The sequence below is a fragment of the Stegastes partitus genome, unplaced genomic scaffold (genome assembly GCF_000690725.1).
Source record: "Stegastes partitus isolate 25-593 unplaced genomic scaffold, Stegastes_partitus-1.0.2 Scaffold1304, whole genome shotgun sequence".
NCBI lineage: Eukaryota > Metazoa > Chordata > Actinopteri > Pomacentridae > Stegastes > Stegastes partitus.
The window spans coordinates 132,641-145,625 of record NW_007579035.1 but is presented as its reverse complement, the minus strand read 5'-3'; the positions used below and the strand labels follow the sequence as shown (position 1 = coordinate 145,625).

At 51.7% G+C, this 12,985-nt stretch overlaps 2 protein-coding genes across 3 annotated transcripts in view; both read left to right on the top strand.

Moving 5' to 3' along the window:
* The window catches only part of LOC103369563 (cullin-9), a 28,199-nt gene extending 18,987 nt beyond the window's left edge, over nucleotides 1-9,212 (top strand). For both annotated transcript variants that reach the window (XM_008298311.1, XM_008298310.1), the window contains exons 14-32: nucleotides 148-315; nucleotides 392-590; nucleotides 686-857; nucleotides 1,040-1,185; nucleotides 1,292-1,418; nucleotides 1,501-1,706; nucleotides 2,379-2,632; nucleotides 3,591-3,708; nucleotides 4,648-4,896; nucleotides 4,970-5,110; nucleotides 5,189-5,353; nucleotides 5,869-6,032; nucleotides 6,149-6,242; nucleotides 6,325-6,399; nucleotides 6,475-6,585; nucleotides 6,674-6,791; nucleotides 6,875-7,008; nucleotides 7,397-7,488; nucleotides 7,634-9,212. In XM_008298311.1, the coding sequence (XP_008296533.1) occupies nucleotides 148-315; nucleotides 392-590; nucleotides 686-857; nucleotides 1,040-1,185; nucleotides 1,292-1,418; nucleotides 1,501-1,706; nucleotides 2,379-2,632; nucleotides 3,591-3,708; nucleotides 4,648-4,896; nucleotides 4,970-5,110; nucleotides 5,189-5,353; nucleotides 5,869-6,032; nucleotides 6,149-6,242; nucleotides 6,325-6,399; nucleotides 6,475-6,585; nucleotides 6,674-6,791; nucleotides 6,875-7,008; nucleotides 7,397-7,488; nucleotides 7,634-7,856 (2,956 nt within the window). In that variant the 3' untranslated portion in view covers nucleotides 7,857-9,212. The remainder of the gene's footprint in view (nucleotides 1-147; nucleotides 316-391; nucleotides 591-685; nucleotides 858-1,039; nucleotides 1,186-1,291; nucleotides 1,419-1,500; nucleotides 1,707-2,378; nucleotides 2,633-3,590; nucleotides 3,709-4,647; nucleotides 4,897-4,969; nucleotides 5,111-5,188; nucleotides 5,354-5,868; nucleotides 6,033-6,148; nucleotides 6,243-6,324; nucleotides 6,400-6,474; nucleotides 6,586-6,673; nucleotides 6,792-6,874; nucleotides 7,009-7,396; nucleotides 7,489-7,633) is intronic.
* A 1,585-nt stretch (nucleotides 9,213-10,797) lies between these two features.
* LOC103369571 (uncharacterized) overlaps nucleotides 10,798-12,985 on the top strand; it is a 25,799-nt gene continuing 23,611 nt past the window's right edge. The window contains exons 1-4 of the mRNA XM_008298319.1: nucleotides 10,798-11,526; nucleotides 11,637-11,687; nucleotides 12,657-12,838; nucleotides 12,923-12,965. Of these exons, the coding sequence (XP_008296541.1) occupies nucleotides 10,798-11,526; nucleotides 11,637-11,687; nucleotides 12,657-12,838; nucleotides 12,923-12,965 (1,005 nt within the window). The remainder of the gene's footprint in view (nucleotides 11,527-11,636; nucleotides 11,688-12,656; nucleotides 12,839-12,922; nucleotides 12,966-12,985) is intronic.

Sequence of the window (12,985 nt, the reverse complement as noted above, 5' to 3'; positions counted from 1 at the left end):
GCAGGTTAAAAGAGAGACACCTCCATGACACTGAAAAGTCTGACTCTAAGCTCGACACACCTGCTGACCCACTGATCATCTGGCTTTGTACTACAGCCCTCTGGTTATTGCAGCTCAGGTGTATTGAGGTGTGATGATGCGTTTTCCTGTCGTGCAGGTGAGCGAGCGTTTTGCTCAGTACATCGATCAGATGATCCAGACCAGTGGAGCAGCGTCCGGCAGCGTCGAGACTCTGGAGCGGCTGCAGCAGTTTCTGGAGCCGATGCTCTTCCTGTCGGGCCTGGAGCTTGCCAACACCTTTGAGCATTTCTACAGGTCTGAGCTCCAGCAGAACCAGAACCAGAGAACCTGAGCAGCATGAAGCCGGATGTTCATGAGTGTCTGTGTGCAGGTATTATCTGGGCGACCGGCTGCTGGCTCAGGGGAACGTCTGGCTGGAGAGCGCCGTCATCGACCAGATCGGCAGCTGCTTCCCGAGTCGCTTCCCCCAGCAGATGATGAAGAACTTGAGCGAGTCAGCCGAGCTGCAGCAGGAGTTCCACCTGTACCGGCTGCAGCAGCTGGACCGGCGCCTGCAGGAGCACGACCAGGTCAGCAGAACTTCTGACAGTTCTTCAGTTCTGTCAATTTAAATCCTGCTGCAACAGAACATCATGAGCACTTTGTCCTCTACTTGTCACCATAGATGATGGAGGATGAGTGGGCGGAGTCAGAAGACGAGGCCGAGGTCCAGGTTCTGGTTCTGTCTCCTCGCTGCTGGGCCGTTTCCTCGCTCTGCTTCCTGGACGAACCCACAAAACATTTTCCATCCGAACTCTGCTCCTACCTGAACCAGTTCACCCAGTTCTACACCCACAGTCAGTACCAGTTCACCCAGTTCTACACCCACAGTCAGTACCAGTTCACCCAGTTCTACACCCANACCCAGTTCTACACCCACAGTCAGTACCAGTTCACCCAGTTCTACACCCACAGTCAGTAGGTTTAAGTCTGGCTTTAACCGGGTTAGTCGTGTTGCTAACCAGTGACCCGTTTCCAGGTCAGTCCATGTACGGTCTGAGTCACTCGAAGCCCCGGCGGCTGCAGTGGACGTGGCTCGGACACGCTGAGCTGCAGTTGGGCTGCTGGACGCTGCACGTCTCTACGCTGCAGATGTTCATCCTGCTGCACTTCAACCACCACCAGGTGACACGACGCACACACACCGGCAGGTCCTCTGGGCCAGAGAGCCGTCCTCAGCGTTGCTGAGCGCCGCTGACGGTTGTGTGGTTGGTGTTGTTTCTGTCTGCAGGACGTCCAGGTGGAGTCTCTGCTGCAGGTGACCGGTCTGTCTGCTGCCGTCCTGCTTCACGCTCTGCAGCCGCTGGTCAGCGATGGTGGCCCGTTGACCTGCAGCCCTCCGGACGACCCGAGTCACGGTGAGACGCTCGCCGACACGCCACCCTTCCACCTCTTGTCTGACTCCGCCCCCTCGGTCTGACTCCGCCCCTCTCTGTGCAGGTGTGCTGCGGCTGAACCAGCAGGTGGTGTCTCGCAGCGTGGACGGCGTCCCGGTATCCGTCCAGCTGCTGCCCAGACAGACGTACCTGAACGTGGACGAGGACGCGGCGGGAACGCTAGAGAGGAAAAGGAACTACATCTACTGCCTGATCGTCCACATCATGAAGCAGGAGAAGGAGATGCACATCGACAACCTCGTCTTCAAGGTCAGAGCGAACGTGCTTCACCTGCAGCGTCACGCATTTAGAATTTGTTCACGCGACACTAAATCAAGCCTTTGAAGCCCACCGAAGTCTGAAAGGCTTGACTTCATTTGAAAAGTCACCAGAATTACAGCATTTAGTGGAAACACTGGCTGCAGTTCACCTGAGAACCCAGTGAGCCGAGGAGAATGAGAAGAGGAGGGAAGACGGGTTTAGTTTGTTTATCTGTAGCAAATTCTTCACTGAAACATGCAGAATAAAGTGATTTAAATGAAATCTGAGGATTTTAAGCTCAGACTTACTTTCCAGATGGAACCAACAGTTCGGATCCCTTCTGGCTCATACGTGCCGTTAGTTTGTCGTTTTCTGTTAGGATGGAAACTGAAAACTCATGTTGTCACATGACTGCAGGGCGCAGCTGAGGAGCAAAGAATTCATTGTTTTACAGAATCTGTCAGATACAAGAAGTTCATTTTTGGTAGATAAGTTCTGCGAAGCTTCAGCTCAGAGGAGAAGTTCTGACTGCTGACAGTTCAAGGATTCTTATGTTTTTCAGTTTCCAGCTGATAAATGCAAACACAGTTGTCAAACCACCGGCAGCTTTTGGTCTTTAGCTGGTGAATCGCTGAATCCTGCAGGTTCTGTATAAAGAGGGAATCCTTCGTTCTCTTCCAGGTTCTGGACTCGTGTCAGAAGCAGGAGGCGTCGCGTTCGCCGGGCGGCGGCAGTTTCAGCTGCAGCACCGGCGACGTGCTGTCCTGCATCATGCACGTCATCAGCAAAGGCTGCATCCGCCGCAACGAGGAGAACCCGCACATCGTGGAGTTCCTCCCCGAGGACCCGTCCACGCCACAGAAAGGCCAGGCACAGTTTTCCTTCAGCCGGGCTGAGATCCGGAAGGACGGCGCCGAGAGCCGGGCCGACATCAGGTGTGACCTCTGACCTCACACACGGCGACATTTCAGCTTCGACAGACAGAATAAAAGCTAAACCTCCAACCTGCCTGCTCTCCCACCGCGTTTCTATTCAGATGATTACTTATCAATGATTGTATTGATTATTGACGATCTGAAAACCTTTGACCAAATACACGCGAACGTTGATCAAAGTGAGATTTTATTAAATCAGTTTTTATCTTCAGTTGATGTGAGGATGCTCCAGTTTCAGTTAACGACCTGCACAGTTAAGTCTGATTGTAATTAAACAATCAGCCCCTGAGCTCATCGACACACCTTCAGTTAAAGATCAATACCTTCTGCTGTAAACGTCACAGAAGCTGCAGATTTAAATGTATGAACAGAAATCACTGTTTCATTTCCTCCATGTACATATCAGACATTAAATCCACATTTTTTATGAAAGAAGTGTTTTTCTCTTGTTTGTTTCTATTAAAGCGTCGATCTGAGTTTAACTTTTTAATGTGCTGATTCTCTCTCTGCCACGTGGCTCAGACGTCAGACTGATGGATAAGAGGTTGGACAGAAGCACAAGCTGAAAGGCTGAATCTGCCCCGATAACGCTGTCGGCATGTTTTTGCAGGTTTCAGCTCGTCAGACGAGCAGATGCTGCTTTTATTCATGTGAACTGACTATTTCAGATTTCTGGACATTGGAAAACACAGCTAAGATGTGAGACGTTTTTTATCGACTGAGTGATGAATGAGAAAAATCAGATAAGTGCTCATTAGTTTAATTACGTCCTAAACGGCAGCAGTTTGTCGTCTATGAGCTGCTGACTGTGGTTGGAGCTGCATGAGTCTGATCCAGGCTGCACTTTGCTGCGTTCTGCCAGCAGGCGGCGCTGCAGGCCCTGTGGCTGTCTCCCGTCAGCTCAGTGTGTATTGGGGTTTTTTTGGTGTATATTTGTGTGTGTGTGTGTGTGTTGCAGTGGGGTACCGGCGCTACGGCGGTTCGAGGATGGAGTTCTGGACGCGGTTCTGTTCTCAATGGGTCGGACAATGACGCAGGAGGAGGTCCGACAGCTGATGCAGAGGACGGTCCAACAGGTGAGATCTGAGATGAGCTGCGGTCAGTTTGTAGCAGGAGGATGTACTGACTTGTAATAAGTAATCAGATTACTGACTGGGAGGCTTCCGGTCAGCCAGTATCCTGGTTCATCCTCAGACCTTCATGGAGCTTCTAGAAACGTCATCAACACCTTCTGCCCTCATGCAGCCCCACATCATGATGCTCCACCTCCGTGCTTCACTGTCAGGACCATGATCCACTGTGGTGGTCCTGGTCAGGTTCACACCAAACATCTGGACTCCATGTGAGCCCAACACATTGATCTCCATCTGACCAGAGGATGTTCTCCAGCATCCATCAGGCTTCTGTTCATGTTCTCTGGTGAACTTTGATGTGGAAGTTTAGCTGTGAGCAGCAGCCAGGTTTAGTTCTGCTCCTCCGTCCATAGAGGCTGATGTTCTGAAGTGTCCTTCACACTGTGTGAGCTTCACACTAACTCTGGTCTCCATTGATCAGCCCTGTGCCAAGTCTGAAGCAGCTGCCTTTGTCTGGTGTCCACAGCTCCATAGTGACAGTAGTTGACTGTCCGTGGAGTCGTTGTAGGAGGACGACCACTGCAGCCCTGATCAGTGCTGCTGTGGCTCCTTCTGGACCTCCTGGTTCCTGCTCACACTGGGCTGCACTGGGTTCTAGCTGCTCACTGATCTTCTGGATCCTTCTCCATCTTTGTCCAGTCTCTCAGTCAGATGTTTCTCCTCCTCTGTTCAGGTCTTCTCCATGTGGAGCCATGATGCAGACATAGATAGACACAGTCCAGAGGTCCAGAACTGAGAAGGTTCTGCTGCTCTCAGCTCATTGTAGAACCATGTTCATGCAGGTGGACTGATGGGAACCACAGCTGGACTCCCCGTGGTTCTTTGAGGTTCTACTTTAGAGCCTGAGTTTACAACATTTTCTGGTGATCTGTGTGTTGTCAGGTTTCAGGGACTCTCAGTCTGGACCTGGACCGGGCCGAACACCTGCTGGTTCACTGTAAGTGGAACGTGGACCTGCTGGTGCAGCGTTACACCGACGACCCTGATGCCCTCATCATGGCTGCCGGCCTCAAGTGCCGGAACCCTCAGCCGCCGCCGAGCCCCGCCTCCACCTGCCCAGTCTGCCTCGGGCCCAGAACTGGCGCCATGGAACCAGTGCTGTCGCTGAGCTGCATGCACTACTGCTGCCGGGTCAGTCATTGATCCATTAACACTCAGTTATTGATCAGTCAGCTGTGATCAGTGCATACATGTTGTGTTACAGTCGTGCTGGCAGGAGTACCTGACGGCGAGGATCGAGCAGAACCTGGTGATGAACTGCAACTGTCCAATCACGGACTGCCAGGCTCAGCCCACGTCACACTTCTTCCTCAGCATCCTCACCGACAAGGACACCATCGCCAAGGTAACGCGGTCAGCTGACCACAAACGCACCGTCCGATAGGTTTCCCCGCGTCATGTGACCGACGCCTTTTTCCCGCAGTACGAGAACGCGCTGTTGCGAGGCTACGTGGAGTGCTGCTCCAACCTCACCTGGTGCACAAACCCGCAGGGCTGCGACCAGATCCTCTGCAAGGAGAACATGGGCAGCATGGGGACCTGCTCCAAGTGCTGCTGGTCCTCCTGCTTCAGCTGCAACTTCCCCGAGGTCCGTCTGCACACAGATACTCACACACACACACACATACACTCACACACAACACACACACACACACACACACAACACACACTCACACAGATACACACACACACACACACACAGATATACACAACACACACTCTCTCTCTCTCTCACACACACACACACACACACAAATACACACACATTTAGTGGTGACTCGTTAGTCGACCCGTAACAATCCTAAACCTGCTATCCGACAGGTTTGTAGGAAAACCCAACAGAACCCATAAAAACAGCCTTAACATAGCGACAGCCTTGGATTGTGACTCCGACATGACATTTAATGTCACCAATCAGGATGACGGCGTATTATCTGACTGAACAATCCCACAGATTGGCTACGTTCACACTGCAGGACTTGATGCTCAATGAGGATTTCTTTGTGACTTCCTTCACGTTTCCACTTCAATGCGACTTGTATGTGATCTGCTGTGTGAACTTATCTGCCCCAGTTGTTACCCCTGTATGTTCTCTGCCCCCAGGCCCACTACCCCTCCAGCTGCAGCCACATGTCCCAGTGGATGGATGACGGCGGCTACTATGAGGGGATGAGTATGGAGGCTCAGAGCAAACATCTGGCCAAGCTCATCTCCAAACGCTGCCCCAGCTGCCAGGCTCAGATCGAGAAGAACGAAGGCTGCCTGCAGTAGGATCACACCTACACACACCTGTACACACACCTGTACACACACCTGTACACACACCTGTACACACACCTGTACACACAGTGATGATGATGGTGTCTCTGTGCTCTGTCCTCAGTATGACCTGTGCCAAGTGTAACCACGGTTTCTGCTGGCGTTGTCTGAAACCCTGGAAACCAACACACAAGGATTACTACAACTGCTCCGCCATGGTTGGTCCACTCACACTCACCTGATCATTCTGTCCAATCAGAGACAGTCTGATAATTGTGCTTTAATGTGCTTCTGCTGCAGGTGAGTAAAGCAGCGCGACAGGAGAAGAAGTTCCAGGATTATAACGAGAGATGCACCTTCCACCATCAGGCCAAGGTAGCACACCTTTATCTAGTAGCAGTAGCAGTGGCAGTTAGCTGCAGTCAGGTGATGTTTATTTGGATGTTTCAGGATTTCGCCGTCAACCTGGAGAACAAGGTGTCGTCCATTAATGAAGCTCTGCAGATGAAGTCGCTGACCTTCGTCATCGATGCCTGTAAAGTTCTCGCTCAGGCTCGAAAGGTATCTTCATCCTCCTTGGAGGTTGTGTGGAGGTTACCTGCACAGGTACGCAGCTGTGTGCTCACTGTGCCCTGCTCTGTGTCTGCAGGTTCTGGCCTACTCCTGCGTCTACAGCTACTACAACCAGGAGACGGAGAAGATGGACGTGATGGAGCAGCAGACGGAGGCTCTGGACCTGCACACCAACGCTCTGCAGATCCTGCTCGGTGAGAACCTGCACACTCCCATCATCAGTCACCACACCATTTTTAAACTGGTCTGACTGGGTTCACTGGGTTTCTGTCTTCAGAGGAGACTCTGCTGCAGTGCACTGACCTGGCCTCATGTGTCCGGCTGCTGAAACCAGAACACCTGAACACCGGACTAGAACTGATCCGACGCATCCAGGAGCGCCTGCTGGCCATCCTGCAACACTCCACACAGGTACCAGTCTGACTCCAGTCTGACTCCAGTCTGACCCCAGTCTGACTCCAGTCTGACCCCAGTCTGACCCCAGTCTGACCCCAGTCTGACCCCAGTCTGACCCCAGTCTAATCCCAGTCTGACTCCAGTTTAGTCCCAGTCTGACCACCAGTCTGACTCCAGTTTAATCCCAGTCTGAACCCGGTTCAACATAAAAACAGTCTGAAATTAGTTCAGATCATCGTAGAAACATGTGAGAATGTCTATAAAAAGTATTTCCAGTCTGGCACCAGTTTGTTTGAACCCATCTGGAGCAGTTTGGACTGACTGATGGCTTAAGCTCTGACAGTGTGTGTGTTGATCGATGTTATCGATCAGCAGATTGATCAGTAGTTTTGTTTGTGATCAGGACTTCAGGGTTGGATATCAGACTAAGAGCAGCCAGGAGCTGGAGTCTCCGCAGGCCTCCAACCTGTCCAACCACACCGACGCCAACAAAGTGTGAGTAGCTCACCTGTGCTCACCTGTGCTCACCTGTGCTCACCTGTGCTCACCTGTGCTCACCTGTGCTCACCTGTGCTCACCTGTGCTCACCTGTGCTCACGCTACAGTAACAGTGATGTAACCGGCTCTCTGCCTCCTTAAGGTCCAAGTCGGACCGAGCGTCGGACTCCGGAGACTCGGACAACAACAACTACACGGGGGAGGAGGGCGGCGAGGAGGCGGAGGACGAGGACGACGAGTACGATGAGGAGTACGTCCCCGAGTGGCACGAGGACTACGACGAGGACGACATTGACGAGGACGACTTTTTCTCTGACGACGACGAGTCAGAGAACCTGGAGCGGGACTTCAGCCCCTTCGACTGAGCCGGGCGGAACCGCCGGCGCCTCCACGAGTCGGAGGTGAGGACGAGCCTCCTCCTCCCCACGTCCGCCGTCGTCGTCTGAGGACGACGGAGGCGATCACAGCGACTCCTCCTTCGCCAGAACTCCCCCAAACACAGCTGCACTTGCTTCACTTCTGTAATTCACCTTCTGTGTTTCCACGGAGTCGAAGTACGGAAGAGCCTGAGGGACAAAACTCAAACTGTCTGAGATTCAACTTCAGTCCTGAAAAAATAAGACACAAGTTTGGTCTTTAAAACACAAGAAGAAATTATAGTCATGATATTTTTAGTTTTTATATTTATTCACTGGTCGGTGGAACCAGTCTGAAACCAGTTCAAACTAAATCTAAAACCAGTTGGAACCATTTACATAAGACCTGTCCGGAACCGGGGGAAACTGGGCGAAAACGAAGTTGAACCTTCTTTTAAAAAAAGTTTTGTTAAGGAGGTTTGACTTGGTTTAAAACCTGTTTAAGATGGTTTCAGACCAGTTAAAACCAGCCTGAAGCCAGTTTACACCCACTTTAAAACTTCAAAAGTTTAAATTCAGAAAGAAAGAGTTGAATCTGGCTGAAAATGAAGTTAATATTGTTTTGAAACCAGTTTAAAATAAAGAGAAGTATGCTAATGATAGCATCTGAACCAGATAAAAGCAAACTGAAAAACAGGTCAGTCCGGTGTGGAACCAGTTCAGAACCACTCAGCAGTCTGACACTTTTCTCTCCACGTTTTCTTTTTAATCCAGATTTGACTCTCAGAACTGGTTTCGGTGTCCCAACGTCTCTTCCGTACTGACCCATCTGGGCTCGGTCCTGGTTCTGGATCTTTTCCAGCGGACGTTTGTTGGTTTGTGATGACTCACAGAACAAAATGTGTGTTTGTTTGCTGCTTGTTGGGTTTCAGTAACGGACAGTAATTCAGAGCCGGACTGCAGGTCCAGCTCTGTCCATGTTCTGCTGTAGAACCTTTAGTTCTTCACATTCTGCCTTGGTTCTGTTCTGATGGAGGCTGCCTTCATTCAAAATGCAACACGTGTAGATTTTCTGGCTGAGTTTTTTACAAGCTGCAGGATGTTTCTATGCATCTGAAACGTGTTGAGCGAATCGGCCTCCAAGTATCACTGCAATAACCGAAGACTGCGAGCTGCTGCGTCTCAGAAGGACGCGTTCGGACGAGAACTCGGACTTCTGAGGTTCCAGCTCCCTGTTTTGCTGTAATTTTGAGAGATCCTATATTCATATTGTTGATGTTCTATAAAGTTCTTTCTGGTTTCTTTGTTGGAGTCGAGCGACTTCAGCCAGCAAAACTAAATAAAAGCTTTTTCTGCTACGCTGCAGATCGACTCTCATTTCAGAACCTTCCAGAACCGACAGGTCGATGTTCTTCAGTCCTGCTAATGAAACCGACTCAGGAGGAAGAAGCTCTGGTTGTAATTTCCTAACCCAAGTTTCATATTTACATCCTGAGAAAAAACTGACTTCAGAGAAAAGAAATCTTAAACTGTAAGAAATGGTTATAATTCAACGTCCGTCTCAGCATTGAAGCCACATGAACACCAGTGTGACAGCAGTTTGAGAACCAGATTTAAACCAGTTAAAACACATCTGGCCAGTTTGGCACCAGTCTGAAACTGGTTTCAGACAACCAGTTGGTGTGCCAGCAACCAGTTTGACTCCAGAATACATCATCATCTCTACACGTTAACCCTCACTGGGGTCATGGGGGGCGGAGCCTATCCCAGCTGACTCAGGGTGAAGGCAGGTTCACCTGGACAGGTAACCAGTCTATCACAGGGCTACACTTAGAGACAGACAACCAAGCACACTCACATTCACACCTACGGACAATTTACAATCACCAGTTAACCTCGGCATGTTTCTGGACTGTGGGAGGAAGCCGGAGAACCCGGAGAGAACCCACGCTGCACGGGGAGAACATGGAGACTCCACGCAGGAAGATCCCGGGTGTCCTCACCGGGACGTGAACCGGAGACCTTCTAGCTGTGAGGTGATGGTGCTGACCACTGCTCCACCTGCAGCCCAGAATACAACCAACCTGAACTAAAACCAGTCTGACACCAGTGTGAGACTCATGTTTGAACCAGTTAAAACTAGTTTGTGTAACCAGTGCAGCTACAGTGCTATGAACTGATTCGGGCCACTCCTGGTTCCAGGTGAGGAAACACCTGAGCTGCAGGTGAACAGCAGCTTCAGCTGTAATGTCCAACTTCTGTCCACAACTTCACACTTTCTGGTGACTAAAGGAGAGACTGAGCTGGAGTTCTGCATTTTATTATAATTTAAATCATTTGAATGACTTTTTCAAATTTTCTTTGGATGTTTTATTGGGTGGTTAGCACCGTATATATATATATATATATATATATATATATATATATATATATGATAAAGGCCTTTATTCTGTGTATCTGTGGCACCGTCGCCTCGCAGGTCGCCGGTTCGTTGGGACGTTTCACAGCTGCAGTAGATAGAAGACAGAACTTTATTGAGTTCTATCTTCTATCAGTATTTACCAGTGACCGCTGTGTGCCTCACTCACTACAGCAGAAACTGGGAGAAAGTTAAAGTCTGTTTGGGAGACATAAGAACTTTTAATATATATATATATATATATATATATATATATATATATAGTGCAGAAAGAAGGTTAAAGTTGGTCGTAAATCCCATGAAGAAGAATCGCTGCAGTTCGCTCCTCCGGCCTGCTGGCGGCGCTGCAGACGGGAGCCGCCGGTGACGTGACCGGAAGAGCAGCTCCGAGTCTCGTCTCTTTCTGAAACGATCCGAACCAGATCCGCTGAATCTGTTTTTTCGGCTCTCGGTGATTTTTCACCTCCAAACGGAGTCAAGCCTTCAGCCGCCGCTCGGAGCGCGGAGCTGTGTAGCCGCTCCGCTGAGGACATGGGTCGGGGACGCGGACCGAAGCGGGGCCGACCCCCCATGGGACCCCCGGCTGACGACTTGCCTCCATTCGACATGGGGCCACCGGGCTGGGGTCCTCCGCCGCACGGGGGCTGGGGTCCTCCGCCGCACGGGGGCTGGGGTCCTCCTCCGCCGGACGGGTGGCCTCCTCCGCCCGATGAGTGGGGCCCTCCGCCGCCCGGAGGATGGGGCCCTCTGCCGCCAGAAGGATGGGGACCCAGAGGGCCTCCGCCGCCAGACTGGGACCCCAGAGGCCCTCCGCCGCCGGGCTGGGGGCCTCACCCCGATGACTGGTTGCCCCCTCCGGAGGACTGGGTCCGTCACCCAGACCCCTGGAGGCGTCCGCACACCGACGACTGGAGGCTCCGCCCCGATGACCTGAGGCTTCCCCGGGACGAAGAGTGGCGGCTCCGCCCCGAGGACTGGGGCCCCGAGCGGCCGCTCCCTCCGCCGGGCTGGGGACCTCCGGACTGGGGTCCGGAAGGTCCTCCTGAGCCGTGGGGCCCCGAGCCCGTCCCGCCCGGACCTGTGCCACCTGTCCCGCCTCCAGTGCCCCCTGTGCCCCCTCCGGGTCTGCCGCCGTCTGTCGGGATCCCTCCGCCGGATCCAGCAGCCTTCGGCCCGGGGCCGCTTCCTCCGATCCCCCCGCCGGCCTGCGTGCCTCCGTTCGGGTTCCCGGCCTTCCCTCCGCCCGGCTGGACAGCGGAGGTGAGCCGCAGTCCGGAGCTCCTCCAGACAGCCGCTGTTATCGATCACTGATCCACATAGTCCGGTCCTGCTGAGGGTCAGGTCACTAACTGAAGCTTTTCTCTGTTCAGACGGTGGTGGAAGAACCGATGCCGAACCCGCCTCCTGACCAGCCCGAGTGGGTGAGTCCAGATCAATGGTCCTGATCAGTGATCGATCAGAAACAGAGAAACTAATACATCAGTAGTTTATCGATGAGACCATGTGGTTCCAGGTTCTAGTTTCCATGTCGAGGATCAGCTCCACCTTCTGAACGAACAGAATGACTTCATCAATCATTAGATGATCAGATTTATTGATCGGAACTGAGCAGATTAAAATAACCAAACAGCTGAGATTCATCCTAGGTGGACATAAAGAGGAGGTTACCGTAGCAACAGCAGGTCCTCACAGTGTTTACGGCCTCCTGTCGGTACTTTTACTCAGTCAAGCATCTCAACACTTTTCCTCCTCGTCTGCGCTTCACCGTCACTTTTATCTGCTGTTTCTGTTTCCTGTCAAAATAAACCAGCTCCTGCCTTCATCTGGTTCTGGTTCTGCAGCACCTTTATCTCCTGACCAGAGTTCTACCTTCAGACTGTGAATGTTCCAGAGGTCCAGGTCCTTCAAGTCCACAGAGGAGGGTCCAGATTGATCACTTTAATGGACTTTTTCCATCATTTCTGAGCCTCAGAACTTCATCAGAACAGCAGATAGACACATGACATTTAGGAGGAAGAACACATCTGGGTTCTGCTAGAACCTGACACCAGATCAGTTCTACATCCATCCAGGTGTCTCAGTCTGAACACTGGACCTGGTTCTGTTCAGTTCCTGATGAGGGCTTTCCTAGTATCTCCATCTGGTGTCTCTGCTGGATGTGAGTTCAGACCCGACGCTGATGTTTTCTAGATGAACCAGTTTGCAGTGTTTGGACCTTGTTTGAGGACAGAACATCAGCTGGTCTCAGAGGAACAGTGAAAAAGCTCAAATGTTCTGTAAACAGATTGAAACGTGCAGCTGGTTCTGCCCGACCCGCTGCTCAGAGTCCACCTGCTCACATCTGTCCTGAACATCTGGTTCTGATCAGTGTTTGTGTTTTTATCCGTCAGATCAAAGCTCTGATTTCAGCTCCGGCGGCCGACTCGACTCCAGCGGAGACTAAAAAACCTCCAGAGGAGCCGGACGTCGCCAAGCCTGCTGCTGCTGAGCCAGAACCAGCACCAAAACCCAAACCTGAGGCCAAGAAGAGCTGCAAAGCTCTGGGGCTGCTGGGAAAGCGAACATTTGATAAGTGAGTTTAACACGTTTGTCACTGTGCTGCGACTCTGCTGGTTCTGAACCCGACAGCGTGATAAACATGATGTTCTGTCCTCAGACCTCCTCCAGGAAGATCGACGGGAATCATCTCCTTCATCGGGGTCAGTTTGTCACGACTTCA